The sequence below is a fragment of the Mycteria americana genome, chromosome 1, assembly GCF_035582795.1.
Source record: "Mycteria americana isolate JAX WOST 10 ecotype Jacksonville Zoo and Gardens chromosome 1, USCA_MyAme_1.0, whole genome shotgun sequence".
In the NCBI taxonomy this organism is placed as follows: domain Eukaryota; kingdom Metazoa; phylum Chordata; class Aves; order Ciconiiformes; family Ciconiidae; genus Mycteria; species Mycteria americana.
Genome location: NC_134365.1, coordinates 22,759,657 through 22,782,296, shown reverse-complemented (window position 1 = coordinate 22,782,296; position 22,640 = coordinate 22,759,657). Strand labels below are relative to the sequence as shown.

Here is a 22,640-nt window from a genome sequence, read left to right as displayed (position 1 = left end):
CTGTTTGTTGCAGAAAGGCAGCATAGCCTGTGATTAGATTCTGAGACTAGACTAGCAGTTGTCTTTGGCAACATTTTGTTTTCTACTCATGTGGTTAGCTCAGCATTATTTAGGCAAAGAAGGGCTAGGAGTGCATAGCAGATTGGTTAACACTTTTATAGAGTTCTATACGATTCTTAGACCAGAAGAAATTTTGGTTGCCCATAATTACACAGAGGTTCCAGTGTCTTGCTCTGAAGTAACTGAGGTGATGCTATTGGGAGGAGAAACGTGTATGAGTGTCTGCAGTCAGTGATCTTTTTAGAAAAGTGCTGAGGGAGTCACAGCCTCCACTTTTAGATGCACTGATTTAAAGCATTTTAACTGCCATTTTCTTTCACTAAGATTCCTGTGGAGTGCAGGCAGAGGACTGTTCATTGACAAAACTGTGACAGGTGAAGAAATTGTTTTTCTGGAGGAGGGGAGTAGTTATACATGCATAAATCCCTGTCTGAAGATCCTGTAGTTTGTAACAGCCTTTCCCAGGCTGTGCTTCTCAGGAATCTTATTGCAAGACAATGGCCTAGGCAGAAAAGACCAGTATTCATTCTGGGGGTCCTTTAAAGTGCTAACATGATGTGTTTATGACATCCATAAAACTAGATGCATTTTGTATTTTAATAGCATGCAATGGATAGTGTATATACCAATTGAACCTGTTTAAACTCTTCAGATGATGATTCACATGAAAGACTAAATCCAAAGTTTATATTATACTAGGGGAACAAAACATCCCTTTGAAGCTATTGGGCCTACGTTTTGCTCTTGGTTCAGTACATGCCCCAATACATGAGCTGGGAAACAAGGATTGAGGAGCCTGCTCCAGAGAAACAAAATACTTCAAAGAGCTGATTTTAAAAGAGCTGAAAATATTGAATAAAGAATACAGGTAATGAGCTAAAATATTGTAATCAAATATTGTGTGAAAGAACGCATAGGTAGTGTAGCTAATAAAAACTCATCAGAAAAAGGAAGGGTTGGTCAGCATGGTAAACATAAATTTCACCAGAGCTTCAGTGCTGTACATTTTTGCATTTAGATTTGGGAACATGGGTGTGAGCCTGGGTTCAGTGCTAGGGAAACTGGTCCAGGACAGAATGCTTTTTTATTAATTACTGATACAAAAGTAGGACTATGACAAGTTTATGTACCTTTTTACCATATTGTCCCTTGGCAGATCAGTTATAATTGTCAATCCATTTTTTATCTTTTGTGGTTACTGTGGGGGATTCTCGCATGGCACAGCCCTGGCAAATGACCTAGTATTTGCTATAGCTGCTTCAGGCAGTCTGAACTTGTTCAGTGGTCATTTCAGTGGTGGAAGTAAGTAGTTCTTCATAGCCTCTCACGATTTGATTTGATTTGATTGTCATCCCTTGACATTGTTTGGCCTAACTTAGAATAAAAACACTTAATTTATAAATCCTTTTCAGAAGCCTGTAATGTTCTGTTGGCATTGTTATATTTCATCGAGTCTTTGTGTAGGTTTCCTATGCACTCTTTAGAATTAGGAGGAATCTCTTTGTACAGCACCTTCATACCTTACCTAGCATTATGAGGTCTTGGCCTGTGACTTGGGCTCTGGCTACCAGATCTTGCCTTGTGGTTGTGTATACACAAAAATGACCCAAGGCTTTTTATGGAACCAGGAACATGAAATGAAGGGAACCTAAAAGGTTCCCTGTAGAAATAAGGGCCCCAGAAAATTTTTAGAGTAGAAACTGAACTGTGAAGTTTAAGTGTTTTTTGTTGACACATGCCAAATGCAGAGGATACAGTAATTGCGTGGTGAACCTCTGTGCAAAAAGGAAAATGGCAAATACTGAGAAGCGCACAGGAAAGGGGGCAGAAGGAATTTCACTATAACCAGACAAAATGCTGTAGTGCCATGCTTGAGAGAGGGAGCTTTCAGGTACAATACTGGCTGAAACACCTGGAACTGTGAACAAAAATTTCTAGGTTTTGAGCCCTGCTCTGTTCAGTGGCACAGGACTTTATAAATTATTTTTATTCAAATAGATTAGATCAAGTAAATATCTGAATATCTCACCAATTTTGTGTAAAAAAATAAGTTGATCTCCCTAAATTGGTCAAAAGGTATAAAATATGATCCTGTTTTATATCTATGGTCATTTAGAGCAAACCAGTACCTAGCATTCATTGAAAAAGATGTGAAGTAAGTATTACCCATTTTCCATTAAACCATGGTCTTTGAAAAGTTACAGATAATGGAAATACTTGCACAGTATTTCTTCCATGAACAGGGGAACAGAAGGGCTTAATTACTTAAGACAGTTTTGCTTGGCTACACAGTCTCTTTTTCCCCCCCTTTCTAACACAGTTTACAGCTGTGTCTAGTGCTGTGTATGGTATATTAATTTCCATGTTTCAGTCTATTAAAACAACTGTAACATTTTAATATTCTTTCAGTATTGGCTGACATTATGAAAAGAGCAAAATCTACAGTCCGTACAAATTGAGAAGTAGTGCTGTTCTAAAGTTTTTCTGGCATACTTTAAAGGTGATGCCCTTCAGAGTACTGAAGATTTAATTGTGTCTTGGTTACAAGAGTGTTTAAAGTTTAGACAAAAGACCCTGTCATTGCTGTAGCTGTCAAGGTGCCAACATCTTCAAGATAAAAGCATTCTTTTTTTTTTTTTTTCCCCTCCATTGCCTAATAAGCAGGAGGACTGGATCCACTGTATGCTGGCCATTGCATGTCACTGCTGCCTGCTAGATTTAAACTATGTTGTTTAGTCATCATGGTGTTCTGCAAGTATGAAGTATGAATGTCAGCATGATTGAAGTGTGCAGGGTTTATCTGAGCACTCTAGAAAACTAGGGTTAGTAGAAAAAGGTAAAGAAGAGTTCTATAGTGAAGATAATATTCTTGATAGATTTCTAGCCTCTAACTTTCTAACCTCCCACCTTGCTGGGATACTTGAATACTTGAATTTTAATCTGTGGTTTATTCTAGGAGAATACTGCATTGTAAGTAGCTTTTACTCTTTTGAAACAAGAACTAGATTGCTGAATATTGTTATCACCGGCTATTATAATAACTAAAACTGGTAAACTATGAGGAACGTTTTATTTAAGATGCCAAGTAAGGGGTAGTATGCAAATAAAAAAGAGACTTGAAACTTTTTTAATTTGTTGGTCTGATTTGGAAGCAGCCCTATGAGAATGTAGTACAGTCATTTTCTAGTGTGTTCTGTTAATTAAAATTCAGGAGGCATTTTCCTGTTCCCTGGCTTAACTGAAGTTTTTGCTGTGCTTTTGTTCCATATCTGAATAGATGTTGTTGAAAGCCAAAGTGTAAGGAGAACTTTTCAAAGACAGCATGACTCACTGAACGGTGAGAATATCACAAAGTGTACAGGCAGCTGTGTTCACAAGACTGCTTTAAACTGACAGTTAACTTTTCAGTTGAAGGTAAGCATGAAGGTTTTTAACTGTTGAAAAATCTGCAGTAACTTAATTCTCATATAAGATACTCCTCAAGGTATTTGAACAGATTGGCAAGCAGTAAGATGAACAAAAAAGGGCTAAGTGAACAAGAGAAATAGTTGATACTGGGTAAATTAAAAAGTTTGCTGTAGCTGTGTTATTGTGAGTATATAAGTTCATCAGACTCATAGTGAAGTCTGTTATTTTAGATACCTGATAAGAAGTGTTAAAATCAAATGGAAGTTAATATCTAAACTCGTTTAGATATCTTTTCTGTCTTAGAGTTTAAAAAAAAAAAAAAAAAGCTTTGGTTATAGCATTACTCTCAAACTAAACACCTCCAAAAATGGTTCCTAGATCTTGAAATAAAAGTCTGTTGAGGTATCATAGATACACAAACTTTTGCTTTGTTGGTATTTATACGGTATTATTATGAACTGTGGCTATGGGATGTAATTTACTTACTGTATGCAAGTAAGTTGTTAGAATGCTTACATATTTTGAAATGTAAATACAGCTCATTACTAAATATTGCTTTTATTTATTTTATCTTAAATAGACAAAAACCTAGTTGAGCACTGATCTGAGTATGTGAAGGAGCTATATTATATTTTTGGTCTTTCTTCATCATTTGAATTTCCACCATTATTATTTCATTGCCTTTGTGAAGTGTTATGACCAGGGAAGAAGGTTACAGAGAAGAATTTAGCTATGACAGGATGCCAACTTTGGAGCGGGGAAAACAAGAGAATGGAAATTATATACCAGATATCAAATCCAGTGACCTTCAGCTATCAAAGAGGCTGCATCCTTGCTTTAGTTACAGAACATGGATCTTTTCTTTGCTGATGGGAGTAAGTATGGTAAATTATACAAAATTTAAAAATGTAAGTGAGGTCTCAGTGCCCAGTAATCTGTTCTGTTTCACATCATTTGAGGACTCAGAATTTCATCACTGATAGTACTGAATATAAATCTTTGTACAGAAAGGCAAATTTAGAATGCAACACTTAATTGACTAGTGGTATCTTTGGATAATTCAGCACTAATCAAAGATGCTATATGAAGGCTGATTTTTATCTTTCATATTAATCATATAGCATAAACAGAGAATAAGTGTGGTAGTGGTAAAACCCATATGTATGTATAAGCAGTGCCTTTTGGTAAAGGATGTAAAGTATCCTGATCATATGCATTCTTTTAACACGTTTATAATTGTTAAAAGTATTTAACTTGCCATGATAGCATTTTGGCATTAAAAATATATATGGTACTTAATTGCCACATTCATCTTTCAGGGTTCAACAGTCACGTAGTTATTTGGTAGAATCTTCATGTAGTGAGGTATATGCTTGTGTTTCCTACATGAACGTCACAGTGATTTGAATTTTTGTGTCACTGCTAGAATCATAGAACACAGATCTTGCATGTACCTCATATGCTTCTTCATGTTCTGAGCCAAATTAATTGAAGTTCATTATAGCAATTAGAATTTGATCTTTTCTTCTTCTGTCAGCTAGTGTGTTTTGAAGAGTAATTTTTATTAAGAGCTAAAAATGCTTCACTGTTAATACGATAATTACTTGTTTTTGCACAGTGAATAGAAGTATTGCCTTATTTTCATGGAAACAGCTGAACATTTTTTCCTTTCTGACAATCTGCAAAACTTGGATTTCCTTTCTGATGTACTGTTATGTAAAAAGAGAGCAAAAGAAGAGCTGGCTTTCTTTGCATTACATTTTCTCAAACTTAATTGTCAAAAAGGACAGCTGTCTTTAATTAGGTTTTTCCTTCTTACTGAATGATTGGAGATACTAATGTTTAATGATCATTTGCTGAAGTCATATTATCAAGAAGCACGAATTTTGTGGATAAATTAAAATGCAATTTTATTAATAAACTAATCCAATAAATTCCAATTAGATTTTTCTCCCAAGTACTATAGTGGTTACTCTCTCTTCTAAAAGACAGTGTCCATAAAGGAAAGTCTGTATGCTGAGCAACAGAAGTCATAGTGAACAGAACCGTCTACTTCAGGGAGTAGTTGCAAACCGTAGAGTGACATCAAAGTGGCTGGTAGTATGGGCTGTTTTTGTGCGGGAACAATTCAATACGCTTCAAGCACAATTTCAAGTTGTGTTCTGTAAATACTGTTCTTCCAGTCTGCCAGAATTCTCTGTGTGTGTGCTTATACACACACATACGCTATTCTTATTTTCTGTCATTTTTTGACATGGACTTTTTAAAGACCCTCATAATTTTGTAACATGAAAAAAATGCCCAAATAAAACAAATGAGCCATTCTGTGTTTCATCTTCCCCAGCCCCTTCAAAGAAATATCTACTTAGAGAAACGACAAGCAAAAAGAAAAAAATGTTAGTAGAATACACTAGTCATTTATTGCTGAGAGTGTAACTCTGATAATTATGAAATAAACTGAATAGTTAGCGAGGGAACAGGAGGAGTTGAACATTTATGGATGTGCCACTGGACCAAAGCAGGAAGAGAGGTTGGAGGGTGGCAGGAATATAGGTGGAAGAATCTTCATCAGTGTATCTATTTTTGTTACTGTGTTCTAGTTGGTAATTGCCCAGCTGTCCATATGCATAATGAACGTTGGTGGAGCCAAGCAGAGAATGCAAAGTAGACGCTTAGTTGAAGTTTCTGAAACATTTTTACCACTGAACACTGCAATTGCCTTTTGAGCATTTTATTAGGTATTTGGCAAGTCAGGGCACAATGCTTGATTCAAACATAATTATATTGTTCAGTATTAAGTCTTGGTAACCAGCAAAACACCTTCTTCAGAACTCAGCATGTTTAGATATTTTTGTTTAAAATTACTCACACAAAGACTGCATTATTAAATGTTCTTAATTTGAAAAGAATTACTGATTTCTATCAGACTAGTTGCTTTTTTAAGAATAGTTATATTCATATTAATTTATCTTATTTGGTGCTTTGCAGACTTGCCTCCTTATTACTTCTGGATTCTCACTATATCTGGGAAATATTTTTCCATCTGAAATGGATTATTTACGTTGTGCAGCAGGTTCAGTAAGCATTCTTAATTATTTGCTGTGGCTGTTTGACAGCAAAATCAATAGTAAATAATTTTTGTGGGTTTATTGTATTTTTATTCTGTTTGTCTTTTTACTACTAACTTTCTTCATGGAAGGTTTAGTTCTATTTAACAGTTCATTAAATGGGTTTTCATCCCATGGTTAAGGGAATGTGGTTGTCGTAAAGACAACTGGTTTGTGCTACCATTTTCATTAACCAGCTCACTGCTGGCATTCAGTAGTTATCTGCATGAACAGTTTTTCTGTGCTTGATTTTAAGAACATTTGCATTGTTATGTATTTGGGGAATTTCCTGGCTAAATGCTATCAGAATGTATTTCAGATTGTATTTCGAAGTATTACTTTTTCAGTTTATTTTGCCATAATATCCAAGTATTGAAGCAGACTAAAGTTCTCTTGAATATTATTATTTTATTAGTAAAATATGCATTAAAGATATCTGACATTTTCCAAAGTCCAGTATTTTTTGCTATATTTTTAGGGACTCATATTTTTTTGCTGTATTGTATATGCTTAACCTACACTTTAGATTTGTGTGCATGAGTCTGATGTGCTTGCTTTGTTCATGGCAAGATTCTGTTCTGTCATTGTTATTTTCGCAACTTGACTTGCAGATTTGTTTTAAGTTTGGTGCAAGACTGTTGCTTTACTTTAAACAAACAAGTCCTAGGAGCTGCTCTGTGAATGAGTTGAGTTGCTCTGCTAGAGGTGTTAGAATAAAGTTGGAGCAGTTTTTGAAGTTAATATCTTCACTGATGTGTTATTCTCTGCAACATTAGTATTAGTTACTGAGATGTCTCTTTTTCTGTCCCAAATCTTGTCTCTTTGAACTTTGTATTTATTGAGAATTTCCAAAGATCTGGTAGATGCAGAAGGTTATCACATTGTGTTTCAATGGTTTGCTGTGGGTAACGATGTGTACTTTTGGGTGTCTGTATGTGGGCAAGGTGTTACAGCTCCTACTACAGATAATGGAGTCAATATAGTTGGAAGAGCCTAGAGAGCTGTGTAGCCAACTGACCATTAAGTGTCTAGTTTAGCATGAGCTGAATTGCTCTCTAGACTTTTTTAACCAGCTTGACTAGTAGCAGGATTCAGTTGCCTAAACATGGTTGTGTAGTGTTCTAGAGATTCTAGGGTATCCAGGACATAAAAGGATGTTTTAATTATGTTAAATATAGGTCATTTAGGTGTTAAGGAAGTGCTGCCAAGAATTTTAAGTGTGGATATCAATCTAGTTATATTGGTTCCATTGTTAAGCCATCAGTGTTCAGATGTGTGAAAAGATAATTAGTAAAGAAATGCAGCATTTGTTACATGATTCATTATTTAACATGGAAACATTTTTAATAGTTTTAGTTGAGTATATTTTCATTTTGCTTAGTAGAATGTTGTAACATTATGTATTTGTGTAAAATAGAGTTGGATCTGTAATGGTACCATATCGATTGTGGATAGAGCATTTACTTTGTGAAACTTTTCACTTATGCATGATTTTTCCATTTAGCTCTGCCCTTAAGTGTGGAAACACAGTTCCTAGTGAATGTAGTGAAGATCCCAGGCACAATTCTGAAAGTGTAATTTGACTCAACAGATCAGTTTTTACGAAGTTCTTCAGAACTGTGTTGAGACTGGCCAAATTTTAGCTTACACAACCATGACTTTGTTTAAAAGAATGCGGACACCCGGTTTGGGAGTAGCAGTGTTTTTCTTTTCCTGCTCAGGGATCTCAGGCCTTCTTGAGTTAATTTAAACTAACAAAGGCATGAAATGCCTCATGAAAGACTTACTTTCCTTTACTCATGACATTGTGCTGGGTAGCTAGTAAAAACTGAGGGATATGGAAGGCATATTTAAACCTCTTGTAATCCTCAGATACCAATGGTAATTAATGAGCTCAGACAAGAGTGACAGACTTTCCTCAGAGTTTCTGATCTTCTGTTTAAGTTAACTGAAATATGAATTCAGACCAAGTAAAATACATGTATAGAAATATATATAAAATTCTTTGTGCAGAATATCCCACTAGTCTTCTCTTTTAATTTTCCCAGTGTATTCCTTCAGCAGTTGTGAGCTTTGCTATAGCAAAGAATAAAATTAATGTGGTAAGTATAAGATTTTATTAGCAATTATATCTTTTTTTTCCCCTGTGGTTAAAATGAGAGAGAAACCCATTCTGAAACTGTTTTTCAGATACCCAATTTTCAGATTCTGTTTGTCTCTACATTTGCTGTCACAACAACATGTTTAATTTGGTTTGGATGCAAACTTGTACTCAATCCATCAGCTATAAATGTAAGTCACTAAAACAATGACTAATTAATGTCACATTTATCTTTGTTAAAAAAAAGGGGGGGTGAGGTGGGTGGGGATCACAGGTAATTTACATTGTTGCCAATACCCTAGTATTCCTACTTAGTCTGTGAGGAGAGATCATCTAGCAGTAACGTAACTTTTCTGAGTAAGACAAGACTGGAAAATTGACATTGGAGATGAAAACTTACATGGCTAAAAGACGCATGGTACTGCTAACTTAGAGATTAATATGGAAACAACTTTCCTGTCTCCTTGTATTCAAAGTTCAAAAGCATGAATTAGATCTTCAAATGTGATCCAGTTTGATCAATTGACTATTTTTCTGTTGACAGTAGCAAGTTTTGTTGGGGTTTTTTTTGTTTTGTTTTTTTTTGAAAGAGCAGGGTCAGAAGAGAAAATTGAACATGAATTAGGAGCTTATCTGTCGATTAGCCAGTTTTTAGGGTTGAATTGTACTGAAATGAGAAGGTGTCCCAAACAGTGCTACTTCTAGGACATTTCATCATCAGATTAAGTATAATCTGTTCCTGGATCTTCTTTAATGGATAGTTTTGCTTGTGAGGCTACCAGGTAAGAAACTTTTGATGAACATTTTTCTTATACATCATCAACAAAGAGAATGCAGCAGTTATGTCATTTGAAGCATACATATTTCATGCTGTGAAAAGTTCACTGGTTTTGAGTCACAGCCTTATAACATCTGTCTTTGGTAGTCTGAGCCAAACAGTAGAACTATAGGGTGGTTTTGGGTATTTTGCTATGGTAAAATGTTCTGAGACCTCTATACTACATAAGAATATTACATGTATGAGTAAATAATATAGCAACAGGCATTATCATTACCATTAATGAATATTCATAATAGGCTATCACAGAATAGCAGTACTCAGTACAACTACGTCATACGTTTCCTATGAAGGTTAATGACTGCTCTCATGTGCTATTGTTCAGTTCTTCTCCCACTATCATATCAGCTGTTGTGATACTGAGAAGTCAGCAGTAATAATGACTCCCTATAATAATATAGCAGATCTGAATTAGTAACAAAAGACTTTTCTAATAGAAAAATAGTGCAGAGACTAGAGTTTGCTTTGGAGTTATCTGTGCTATTTTAATAGCATCTGGTTAGTTCCAGATTTCACAGGTGTTGAACTTTTAAATTAACTGTGTTTACTTCCCCTTAGAAAGTGTAATATATTAGGCCAATACTTACAAACCTGCTTTTTAAATTAGGTAACTAAGTCTAGCTTCATGTTTCTGTGCAGCTGGCCCTATTTTCAGACAGATGGAGTACTGCAGTCAATGGGAGCTGTGGAGATTTAGCACTCTGCACAGTCAGATCACTTGAATTCAAGCAGTACTGGCTTTAGATGTGGGCAGTTTTGCCCTGTGTTTGATGGGACAATGTCATAGTCCCCTGGGTTCTGTGTGTATCTCAGGACAGTTTACACCAGTCAGTTCTTTGCACAGCCTTTGCTAGCTTATTGCTGGTGTAGCAGTTCCCTCATGCATTTGCCTCCTCAAGTGTCTTGGGCTGTTGGGGCTGAATGAATTATATACCAGGCACAGGGGTACTGCCTTTTCCCTTCCTTTCTTGGTAGAGAGTTCAAATATTAGAAACCAGTCCAAGCATTCTAAGAGAAAACAGCAGAGAAGTGTGACTGGAGACTACCAGTCCCTTTGCGTTCCCTTCCCCTGGTAGACAAGATCACAGCACTGTTGGAACAGTGGAGGGCTATGTCTGCCCAGGAAAGGTGGGCCCAAGGGACTCATTTTGCCGCCACAATAAATAGTTATTTTGTCATGAGTCCCAGTGTGACAAAAGTAATTTTGCTTATGGTCTTGAGAAGCTTTGAGCTGGCCCTGTGTGTAAGAGTTTAACTTTAGTTGTGAGTAGTTTTTAGATTGTGTAACAATTTGCATTTTCTATTATTAAATATTAACAGCTTTTGTATTTTCAAGGCAGATCAAATCATTTGAAAAAAGAGATTATATTAGACTGGAAAAGTATAAGTAACAAACATTAAATTTATAACAAGGCAAATTCTGTCTTAGCCAAATGTTAGTTATCTACAATAATATCCACAAGACATCCTGGTTATGTGGTTTTAAATCTTTTCACTTGTGTATTCTATTCATAGTTCATATTATGTCATTGATCACTGAATAGAGAAGTCAGGATAATTGTGTATGCAAAGCTAGCTCTGAAGCTTTTTTCAACTTTTCTGTCTTAAGAGTTATTCATGGTGCTGACTTGCTCTCCTCTTTGAAGGATCCTGTTTCAGCGAGACAGCTTCACTGTTTGGCAGCTCAATGCCAGCTGTTTTCCATTACCCATGTGGTACAAAGAAAATGTAGAATACCATCTCTTTAACTATTCTTTCATCATTATATTTATTTTCCCTCCCCGTGGGAAACTGCACAAGAAAATAATACTAGGTCTGATATGAAATCACTGCCAGTAATTTAAAAGCAGTAAGGCTCATAAAAAGGGTAAGTTTATCCAATTAAGACAATTCATATTGAACTCCCCCCGCTTTATAAAGGACCTGGCTAATTCTTCATTAGTGTTACTCATGTTGATAGATAACTCTACAAAATTACTTTAGATAGATAAATGGAATGCAAGATCCAAGCCATGTCCTAGACTATGACTGTGTGACACCACTCCAGTAGTGTGCAGTTCTGTAGTTAGTATACTATCAACATGAAGGATGTGATGTGTAAAAGATGCAAACTGCCACTGCTGCCTCTCTGTTCCTTCCCAGCTCTCAGAGTAAGAAGCCTGATGGACAGAAATGCGTGGAACCTCATGCATGCTGGCCCCTGCAACTGAAAGGGTTCAGATCTTGAACAGGATTCAAATTAACTCCAAACTGAGTTCATACATTTATTATCTCCTTGTGAGTTGAGTGTCGGTACCTCCATTATAGTTGAGATGATCCAGTCACCAAGACCCTGCAATACAATCTTGTTTGCCTCAGTGTAGATGGCTAAGGCAGGATTCCGAGGCCCGAACTTAGACATCTCTTATTTTAAATGTGCTGTGAGATGTTCTGCCTGACTGCTGCTTCTGCTCTGGAGGGGTGAGAGTCTCCCATCAGTCCTGTGTCATACATCCCATTCATGCAGGCATGTTCAATATGCTTGAGTATTTCAAATGGCACTAGCAGCCAGCATAACTGAACCCCACCTCTAGTGACTGGTTGGCCCAGTAGCTTTTGGGATTCCCTCTCTTGTCTGTACAGACTAGGTCTCCACTGACAGTAGTGGAAGCCTGGGCAACGTGGGTGCACACAGATACTGGAGTGCAGGTGCTTGATTTGGTTGCCTAACCATAAGTGTGTGTCTCCATTAGGTATGTGCTAGCTTGTCCTGCCTTGCTCCAGCTGCTGGTCCAAGAGGGCTTCAGTCTCCTTTAGGTCCTCTGTCATTATTTGTCAGACCCATGCAGATGTTTTGAAACATCTGTAGGATATCTTAAATATGTTAAAAGTATGCATTTAAGCAACTATATTGAACTTTAAATTATTTAATCTTGAAATTAATTCGACCCTTTCATACAGTTTCAGTGAACCACATTTTTAATATCTGGTGCAGTTTCAGAGCAAATTGGATTAAGGTTGTGTTAATCTACTACTTTGTATCCAGTTGCATGTTCTTTACTCATGGAAGAGGATTAGGGACACAGCTTACTTAGTTCTCTGCATCTGGTGGTAGATTTTATGTATAGTGGTAGTTGTAGAGATAATTTTCTTTAGGGCTTAGAAATGTAACATTGAATTTCCCATTGTTACAGATGGTATAAAAAGGTACTTACTTCTAGCTTTAGCTGTATTTCTGTTTAAAAAATAAAAACAACAAAACCACCCAAACTCCAGAACTGGAGATGAGATATTTTTATTTTGGTCTACAGGTGTTGAACTAATTTTATGAGTGAAAGGCTCTATCTGATATTCTAGACATGTCATATCAGAAAAAAAATACTGGAATGATAAAATTAAAAAATCTAATTTATTTACTGTTACTTTTTCAATTTCTGTTATTTACTTCTTATAGCTAGCACTAAATGAGCTAGTCCATCAGTGTATTTATAGTGCTTCTATACTCAAACTTGTATGTCTGCTTGGCACTGCACTGTATAGTGTAGCCTTGCCAGCCCACGTCAGTACTAGCACCACATGTCAAAACACATCCAAATCATGGGAATTTACAGGCTGGATTAAATTGTTCTGCAGGCCACATGTTTGACACCTCTTCTTTTGCCAAATAACGTCTTTATTCTTCATGCTAGCACTTTCCCTAGAAGCTTACCACTATGACATTTATTGCTATTTGTGGCTCTAGTACAACTGTACAGTGTGTTGTGTACTGCAAGGCACATCATTCCAATTATGATTTCCTGAGAAGGATGAATTTCAGTGCCCAAAAAGCCTCTCAAATCTGCCACTTATGATCTTTTTCCAAAAATGTGTGCTGGAAGATATGTGTCGGAGAAAAACTAAGATTTGATCATCGACAAAGCAGGTCTGACATGAGGGAACAATATAATTCTGTTCTAAGTCATTGAACAATGGTTTGCTATAATTGTATAGGTTCTGAATAGAGTTGGTTCTCCCTAAACTTTTGGTACTTTGCCTAACGGACCCAACCACCAAATGTTTTCTTGGGCTGCCAGTGGAAAAACATGGTGCTTTTGAAGACAAGGGAGGGAGATCCACTCTGCCTAACTTGCATCCCTCTAGAAAATGGTTCAGCCCATGTAGAGTAGGTATCTACCTCTTTTCAAGAGATAATAAGGAAACAAAGAGAAATGTTAAGTATTACACTTATTTGTCTCTTGAAGATGAGCAATGGCAGGAGGAATGGCAGCATCCATGTTTTTGCACAATAATGTAGTCTGTTAGACCTGCAAGAGTTATTAAACCACGTTCATCAATGCTCTACTAGCACTAGGCAGAGCACAGAGCTAGGATTCTTGGCCCAGTTCTTTGGATTGTGTTTTCACTCGGCATTAGACATTGTATCACACCATTTGGATTGCAGCGTAGGGGTTGGGAGCCTGTGGCCCTCCTTCCCCCCCCGCAGTGCCTTAGCCCCTGGGCTAGTCAGGCTTGCTTTTGTTTTTCTTCTTTCTGTTACTGTGAATCTTGCTGGTCCATGATTTGCTGCGGTGTTCTGGTTTCACGTGGGAGGTCCTGCAAAATGCAGACGTACCCAGCAATCACCCCCTTGTCACTAAGTGCTCTTCTGGAAGACAGTGATAAAATCTTCAGGCAGAACATTCCTGTAAATGAAATAAATGTTTCTTTCTTAGGTTAGGCATTCTGAGTATTATGTAGACAGCTATGTGTTGTCCTAGAAATTCATCAAGAACCAAGGAAACAGTTAACAAAGTATTTAATTAATGGATATGTCTAAATGTCACAGAAAATAGACAGACTGCTGGGTCCTGCTAGATTCTACCCCATCCTTTATTTTTAATATGGAAGATGTAACTCATTTGTATCTGGGATTTTACTGACAGATAAATTTCAATTTGATTCTACTCATTCTGCTGGAAATCTTCATGGCAACTACTGTGATCATTTCAGCTAGGTCTACTGAAGACTGCTGTACGAGAAAGAAAGTAGGTACTTTTAAGGATTAAAAGTGGGAGGGTTTTGTTGTTAAAAAAATTAGATTTTTCCTGTATTACATACGTTGACAAGTTACTGGTGACTCCAGTGTGTAACTTCATATTACATGGTAAAACTAGATTTGAACAATAAAATAAAAGTACTGTACTAAACAGTAATAGCCTCTTCTGTCTTTAAGAGTGCAATGGGCTCTCTGCAAAATGACCTGTTGCAATTATACAGCACAGGGTTGTTTGAATATCTTATGAACGGGCATGGCAAATGTTTTATTTCTGTATTGTAGAACAAAACTTAATGACGTGTGAAACACTAGAATACTGTGACTTGTATGTATGCAAGGAATGCCTTTTTGAAGCCTGAGGTGGAAAAAGTATTTGTCATGTGTGCCAGTTTGGTGGTATCTGAACAATGAATATTGGCTTCAGGATTTGGGGCTATAGATAAAATTTTCTTTAGTCACAAGTGCTCTCCCAAATCCCACCCTCATTTGTCTACAACAGTACTTCTTTTAGGTAATAATGAAGCAAACATGCTGTGCCATTTTGTGTTCCCATGGAAGTATTGCTTGCTAGATAAAGTCATGTAGCGTATTGTCCTCCTTCAGTTACCATTTATTCATATCAGTAAAATCTGAAGGCTCAGGAAGAAAGTATATATTTTGAAGGTGTAAAGGGGAGACAAGATGACCATATTTCATTGTTCAACAGTGGTTGTATAACAGCTAATCTGGGACTACCTAATTTGTTTTTAATGTGATTGACATGATCTGACACTGGTGAACACCGTGGTGTGTCACTGTCAGCTCTGATGGGCCAATGAGACATTGCATGCCACTGTTAGGATCTGTAACAGGTTGTACAGGACATTAGAAAGAAATGTATTGCTTTGTGTAATTTTTTGATCATGATTTTTTATTCTCCTCTAGAATACTGCATATGACAGTACCATTGTTTTGAGCAATGTCAGCTTTCCTACTCGAATTCTGAAGTCATACTCAGTAAGAAAAGTGTTGTTTTCTTTCATTAAATCAATTTGTTCTTTCATCTTTCTAAGTGCTAAGCTTCTTTAAAGCCAGGAGGAGATCAGTGTAGGTAAGAGCTGAAAGAATATGGGCAGAAATGAGAGATATATCTTAAAATGTTTCCTTTTAGAATATTGCAAGATAAATAATAACTGCCATGTATAATAGGAAGGAGCCTACTTAATGACTTAGGGATAAATAGTGTAAACTGAACTGTTGTTCAGTGGAGCTAATAAATGAGAGCATAAGTATGTATAATGAAGCTGATCTTGTTTTCACTTAAGCCAGCTGGAGTTTTGCCATATTTTAGATCTGAAAAACATTGACTTCATGCATAGCTAATAGCATAAATGTATTTTTTTCCTTCCAGTGAGTTCCTTTCTATATGCAAATAGGAAATTTGGTGTTCAAATGCACTGTTAATAATTTGTGTGCTCTTCTTTGTTTTAGGTAATTGAGGTGATTATTGGAATTTCATCAGTATTTGGTGGAATAATTGCTTTAAATATGGATGTTCTAGTCTCAGGTCCATATCTTTCAGTAACATTCTTTTGGATCTTAGTTGCTGTAAGTAGTGCAAAATGAAGGCACTCTTTCAAAACAGTCTTTGATTTTTTTAATTTTTTGATTTTTTTTTTCATTTTTCCCCTCCTTACTGGAATATTTATTTGGCCCTAATACTAATTGGCAATTGCTGCTTAGCAAATAAATTAGTGCTTCAATATACTTACTGTATTTATACAATATGTTTGTTCTATTTTGATTTCCAATACTTTGGTTCTTATAAAATGTTCTGATACATTTTCAGTCCTCAGTTCAGTAAAATGGAAATGAGTAATAAAACAAGGATATTAGAAGTGAAGTGTTTTGTCAAACAAGTCCTAGGTTTCAGAATATTTCAGGCTGCAAAATAAAAAGTTGAGTTTAGTTTCAGTGTGGTAGAATCCTTAGAACATCACCTTTAGCCTGTCAGCCTTAACTGTCTTAAAAGCCTGAGACTGTGCTTGGTAACCCTTGTTACTAATAACAGCCTGTACCTAGGAGCAGTGGATTCATAAAGGATGCTGTGCTACCCTGCTTGCCACGAATTGAACCAGTTGAGAAAGAAGACAATGAATATTAGATTTATATATGGCTACTATGTCTGGAAAATCCCTCAGCATGAAGTGGAAGAAGATCATAAACTAGTTTTTCAGCATTCAGAATTCACAAAGTTCAGTAGGGTTTTTATGTAGAAGTGTCAAGTTTTGACGATAATCATATTTCAGTATGTGTAGGTTTAATACATGATACTTGTTCAATGCAAGTTAAATGAAGATTAGTTTTATCTCCATTTGACTAATTGATTCTTAATACTGTCATAATAAGTTTATACAGTTTTACCTTTTCAGGAAATTTAGGATGTGATCTGTTACTAGAGGGAATCACTGTAACTCAATTGTAATCTGTGTAGTTTTCAAGTAGGTAAATATTTATTTTGTTACGCTTTTTTGTTTAGTGCTTTCCAAGTGCTATTGCAAGTCACGTAGCTGCTGAATATCCAAGTAAATGTCTGGTAAGTGTGTAAAATTATTGGATTTTTTCATATTGGATTATTTCATAAAGTGGAATAATGCTAAGAAAGCTTGCCTGTGATAGTGGGCACTACTCATATTTGCTCATTTGTTTTTAGTTACTTCTACAAAATGTGACAGAAATATGTAGCATGAGTGTAAGCTGATATTCCTGAAAAGAAACCCAGTAGGTCTTCTGGAGACTTAATTCCATCAGTCTAGAAAAGAATTCAAAGGACTGTTTGTCTTTTTTTTTGTACTGGTTCTTTGGGAATGGATATTACTATAGGAAAATGACATACCTCATATGGTATGCTCAGAACTGCTTTCATGCTCCTGAGCGGAGGTCCTTTCTGTTCCATTCTCCTTTCATTATGAGCTGTGGTTTCTGAAAGAAGAAAATTAGGTGTGCAGGCTGCACTGGACCTAGAACCTGTTTTAAACAAATTCCTTATCTGCACGACTAGCAACAAGGACTAAAAATATTCAGTAGGGTGCATTTATTCCTTGACTGTCCCAGATGTGTAGTTAAGTCTCCTTAAAACATCTGTTCTAAGTTATAGTCATGCCACCATATTTAAGTCAGTAATGATGCATGACTACAACTGAAGTCAGAATTTGATCCTGTAGGATGATATTTGAATGAAAACTCTGCTGCTATTGTATTGAAATAAATTTGCCTCAAAGCACTCAAATTTGTTTGCATGGTTATTTTAGGTTGTAAGTCTGCAATATCTGCTGTTAATTCTCATTATTTCATACAAACTGAAGAATAAATGATACTTCTATACTGGTTCTCTAAATTGGGTATTGCTTCCTCTATCTGCATATGAAAGGCACTTTTAAAATCAAACAAAACCCCCATCATCCATATTAAATGGAAAATTAATTACAAAACAGCAGTGTTTTGGCTAGGAAACTTACTTTATTCAAAGCTTACTTCTGTATCTCCATGCAATGTACATGGCTCTTAATATTTGTCTCATATGTGTAGCCTTACAGATTTTACACACTTGTGTTATGCTTACTTCAAGGAGACATAGCTCACAAACTGAAGTGTTAACTTGTTTTTACTCTTATTTAACATTTTTATTTTTTAGGTTGAGGTCCTGATTGCCATTAGCAGTGTTATCTCTCCATTGTTGTTCACAGCTTCCGCATACTTATCCTTCAGTATCATGCAAGTTGTTGACATCTTTAAAAATTATCCACCTGCTGTTAAAGTATGTATTTTTATGCGATTGAAAAATTAACATCTACCTATTACAGTAGCAACACAAGAATTAATTAGGAAGTATAAGACAAGGTACTGCATTATAAAGATTGAATAAAATGTTATAGAAATTATTCAAAAACTCTTATTTGACTAATGATATAATTTTAAGTGTGTCACATCCGTTGCCATACTGGAATTATAGTTTAAAAACAATGGGATATTATTCTAAAGAATCTGTAAAAATAATATGCAATATGCTGGACTCCTTGAGGTTTTTATAAATTTCTAGTACATAAATTAAAGATTCTAGGTTTACTTGAAGAATACGTTTTTCTGTTTCTTAGGATGTCTACCAACAGGTGGCATGTTGGGATTGTAAACTTACACCTGGATTCATTCAAAGGCTGGATTGGGGCAGAGAAGAAAAAAAGTTTGCAGATCTTAAAGCATTTCAATATGAAGTGTTACCAGTGCATTGGTGAAGAGCTTTCTAGGGCTTCACCATCAAAGTGTTTAGCAATCCATGACGATGTTCAAAGAACCGTTTATGGGATTAAAATAGTGTCAATAAGAGTCTTGACTCTTAGTACCCACTAGTCCTTAAGTAGTCTTGTAATTTTAGAAGAAGAGAGAGAAAATATTTATTAAACTGAGATCTGGACTGAAAAACCAGCTTTTGAGTATGTGATCCTGTTTTGATACTGGAGGAGCACAGTGTGTTGTTGGACCTCAGGAAGTGGCCAAGGCTTACATGCTCTCTTTAAGTAGCTTCTCCAGTCACCCATGTTGGAGACAGAAGTCTGGACTGTCTAGACAGTTGGTGTGACCCTGTAGAGCATTTCTTACATTCTTATGCTACTTTGTGTCTGGATGCAGCAAAACGGGCTACTCTGGAAAGGAGGGTGTACAATGGTGAGCGGAAGGTGACAGCAAAGCAGACAAGGACAGCGACCTCATTGGCAAGGGGTGCAGTCCTACAGTACCCAAAAAAAGAAAAACAAGGCAGGTCTGGCCATGGTAACCAGGTTCAGCCAATAGTTCAGTGATTGCCAGACAAGTCCATAGTAGTGAGGCAGATCCAAGGTCAGCCAGGAATTCAAGTCAGCAGGGCAAGGTCAGGGCCAGCAAGGCACAGGGCCAGGCCCAGGCATAGCTGCAACATTGCTCAGGTCAGAACCAGCAGTGAGGTTCTATATTTTAGAGGATGGTTTCCTCAATTCTGTTCTATTTCTAGAGGAAAAGATCATTTGGCAAATTAACATTTTGTTAAAAATTATAGATCTGTTCTACTTTGAGCAAACTCAGGCGCTCAAATTTTAATTGAAGCTTCATACTGAAATAAACTGTAAATTATAATTTGAGTTAAAAAATGAAATCTAGATACAAATCTCAAGGGGTGGGAACAGCAGAAAATATTTTATTCAAGTAGTTAACAACATATTTAATGTCTCTATTTTCAGCAATCTTATGATGTACTCCTGTTGCTTCTGATGTTGATGCTGCTAATTCAGGCATGCCTTACTATTGGAACTGTAATACAGTGTGTAAATTACAAGACAAAAATGAAACTACATGATTCGTCATGGACAGCATCACAGGTTAAAAAACAGGAATACAGAACAACAGAGGTATGTATTTATACCCATTATAAAATTTAAAAATTATTTAAAAAGGTATTTTTTGTAATGTTTCACGTTACTTATTTCAGATCACAATTAAAAGCTGCTCTGTAAAACTGTAAAGATGTTAATGCACTGGTGAATTTTATGATAAAGAGATAATATTTTGCTGGTTAAATGATAACTGGGGCATGACAGACTCAATATCTGTAAATCTGTGACGAGTCCTGTTAAGAGAAAAACAGTTGCAAGGTTAAAGCCACCTTTTGTTCTTATTTGTAGCATGGGCTCCCAATTATAGATGAGGTTCATCATTGTACTAAGATAAAATGGTAGTCCTACTGTCCTGCTCCACAGGATGCACATCCATAATTGCTATTTATATGTCAGAATGAAGTTACAGAAAAGATGATGGGCCTTGCATCACCATGTTCTGATAATGAGATAGCCATTTATTAAGAAAGGAATGGATTTAACCCTTTAAATGGGAGCAGAAGTTTTGGGCTATGGAGTGAGAGTACTCAATATAGTTGTACTTTTCCAAGGCCTGCTGTTGGGGAGTGAATTTACTAAGCCAAGTTAGTTCTCTTAAGTTCCCTAATCTGCGAATGGGAAGAGTTAAGAACCTGGAGCATAGGAACAATGGGCAAACTGAGTGAGTGGCTACCTGTGCTGGACAGTATCAAGTAGTACGCAGAGGAGGGTGGCTGGAATCCCAGGTCCGTCCATGTCCCAACTACACTACCAAAACTGGTGATAAAGGCCAGAATTGGTATTTCCTTCCATTTCCCTCCTGCACTTACATGTTCAAGCTATCCTTTCAGATACAGATTTGGCACATACTTTTTTTAGAGCATGGTGGTGCCAGTATTACTGTTACCACTTTTCATACAGTCATTCAGGGTTAGAGTGCTATTTCAGGGACTGGGGGAACCCAGCTTTCTTCATCCTGCGTAGGTTAACTACATCCATCTCCTAGCACAGCACTGTAGCCCTTAGGCTTTCCTCACGTCTGCTGTATGGAGCAAAGTGCTGTATCCTTAAAGACTAGGAGAGAGTTAATTCACGTTAGCTGGATGCTTACTGCATGGCCCAGCACTAGAAAGAGACTTTGCTGGTTTCAGTCCCTGCTCTAGAGCGAGCATCTGCATTGAATCAGCGCTGGATAGAAAGCATTGGAGCAGGGACTGAAATTCAGTCAAGTTATTATACGGCTGGTAATGGAAAGTGGAAGCTGTGGATTTATGTCCCCTCAAGCTGCTGAGGGCATTCGGTGTAGGTTGCTTATTTTCTGGATCTGCATCCTGAGAATTATGTTCTGTATAAAAGATGAAGCACAGCAGCACTTCCACTGCTGCAAGTCACATTTTGGAGCATAGGTCGTGGCATGGCTAAACAGATCTCTGCCAGGGATTATTTACATAAGTATGCCTAGTTTGTGAGTCACTGAGAAATTAGGTGCCAGTTAAATGCTAAAAGGAGCACTTTGTCCAGAAAAGCAACACCTTTTTGCTTATCTTTTAGTCTTTAAACACATTCACTTACAGGTGAAGCTGTAGGTCCCTTCGGCTTCTCAGAAGTCTGTGTTCTTAGGCAAGACCTTAGTTTGCTTGCATGTATGTAGATAAATCTTGCTCCAATTGCACTGTAGGGGGCTACTTCTGGCTTTGGGTTTAGAGATTTAGATGCTAGGGCTTTCAGTCACATTTTGGCAAAAATCTTGAAAAAATGTCCTAAGTAACATGTTTAAAATAGGAATTTAGCCAAGTTTCTTTGACCCAAATGTCTCAAGTATTATACAATTCACACTGTTACATTTTATATCATAAAAGTATACTATACAATATACAAAACTATACAATTTACAATGTGTAGAATATTTTAATAGCTCAGACAGTAACTATTCATGTTTTTACATTCTCCTAGATTCTCTCAGATATTTATTTGCTTGAACTTCAGTTTTTAACCAAAGCATTGTTTCATGTTTCCATTTGTCTGAAACTTGTTTACTTTTAGGTTTCCAATAATACCTTAAAGGATTTTGACAAAGACAAAGCCTGGAAAGCAGTTGTGGTGCAGATGGCTCAGTAGTTTGGATTCGGCAAATGAAGCCAATACAGTACAATCCAATACAGTAAATCAACTGTTTGAATTAAGGCTTAAAAACTTTTCAGTTTATAAACAGCAATATAGTTACAACAGTAGGAGCCAAGTAATAACACAGTAAATAATGTGTCTTTCTAATAAATTTGAAATATATTGATAATTTTGTTAACACATCTGTCTTTTCTGTTGGTATCTGTATTCTAGTGTTGCTTTAGAAGATAGCTTTAGAAAAAAGGTAATGAGTCACATGGATTTATGCTGATGGCAAAGTAAAATATGACAATATGTAGTCGGCTTCATGTATTTGCAAGAGACTGTTATAACTGCAGTTATGCAGTCAGTGTAACTGATAAATGATTTTGTAAAGTTATGAGTACAAGTCATAATTGATATTTTTGCTTATACTTCACTTTTGTAGGAGTTGTAAAGTTATTTTGCATCTCATTGCTTTTATATAAATAAAAGTCTTTATTATGTGGAAACTCAAGAATGTGGATTGACATTCTAATTGGAGAGGTGAAACCAGAATATTCTTTCCCATTAAGCTTCCATTTCTGGACTGTGAAAGGGGGAAGGAGCTTTTTCTGAGTGGCCAGGC

At 36.4% G+C, this 22,640-nt stretch overlaps 1 protein-coding gene across 2 annotated transcripts; it reads left to right on the top strand.

Annotated features, from left to right (window-relative positions):
• Positions 1-2,959: 2,959 nt before the first annotated feature.
• Positions 2,960-22,328, top strand: MLC1 (modulator of VRAC current 1). Of its 2 annotated transcripts, XM_075491531.1 has the most exons (13): positions 2,960-3,030; positions 3,338-3,474; positions 4,160-4,343; positions 6,457-6,546; positions 8,624-8,677; positions 8,766-8,867; positions 14,416-14,517; positions 15,453-15,524; positions 15,999-16,115; positions 17,047-17,103; positions 18,202-18,324; positions 19,778-19,945; positions 21,953-22,328. In XM_075491531.1, exons 3-13 carry the CDS (start codon positions 4,164-4,166, stop codon positions 22,025-22,027), a joined length of 1,140 nt encoding a protein of 379 aa, XP_075347646.1. In that variant the 5' UTR covers positions 2,960-3,030; positions 3,338-3,474; positions 4,160-4,163; the 3' UTR covers positions 22,028-22,328. The 2 variants fall into 2 exon arrangements, with proteins under 2 accessions (XP_075347646.1, XP_075347645.1); XM_075491530.1 differs by lacking the exons at positions 2,960-3,030; positions 3,338-3,474; positions 4,160-4,343 and having other exon boundaries at positions 6,466-6,546.
• The last annotated feature ends 312 nt before the right edge of the window (positions 22,329-22,640 follow it).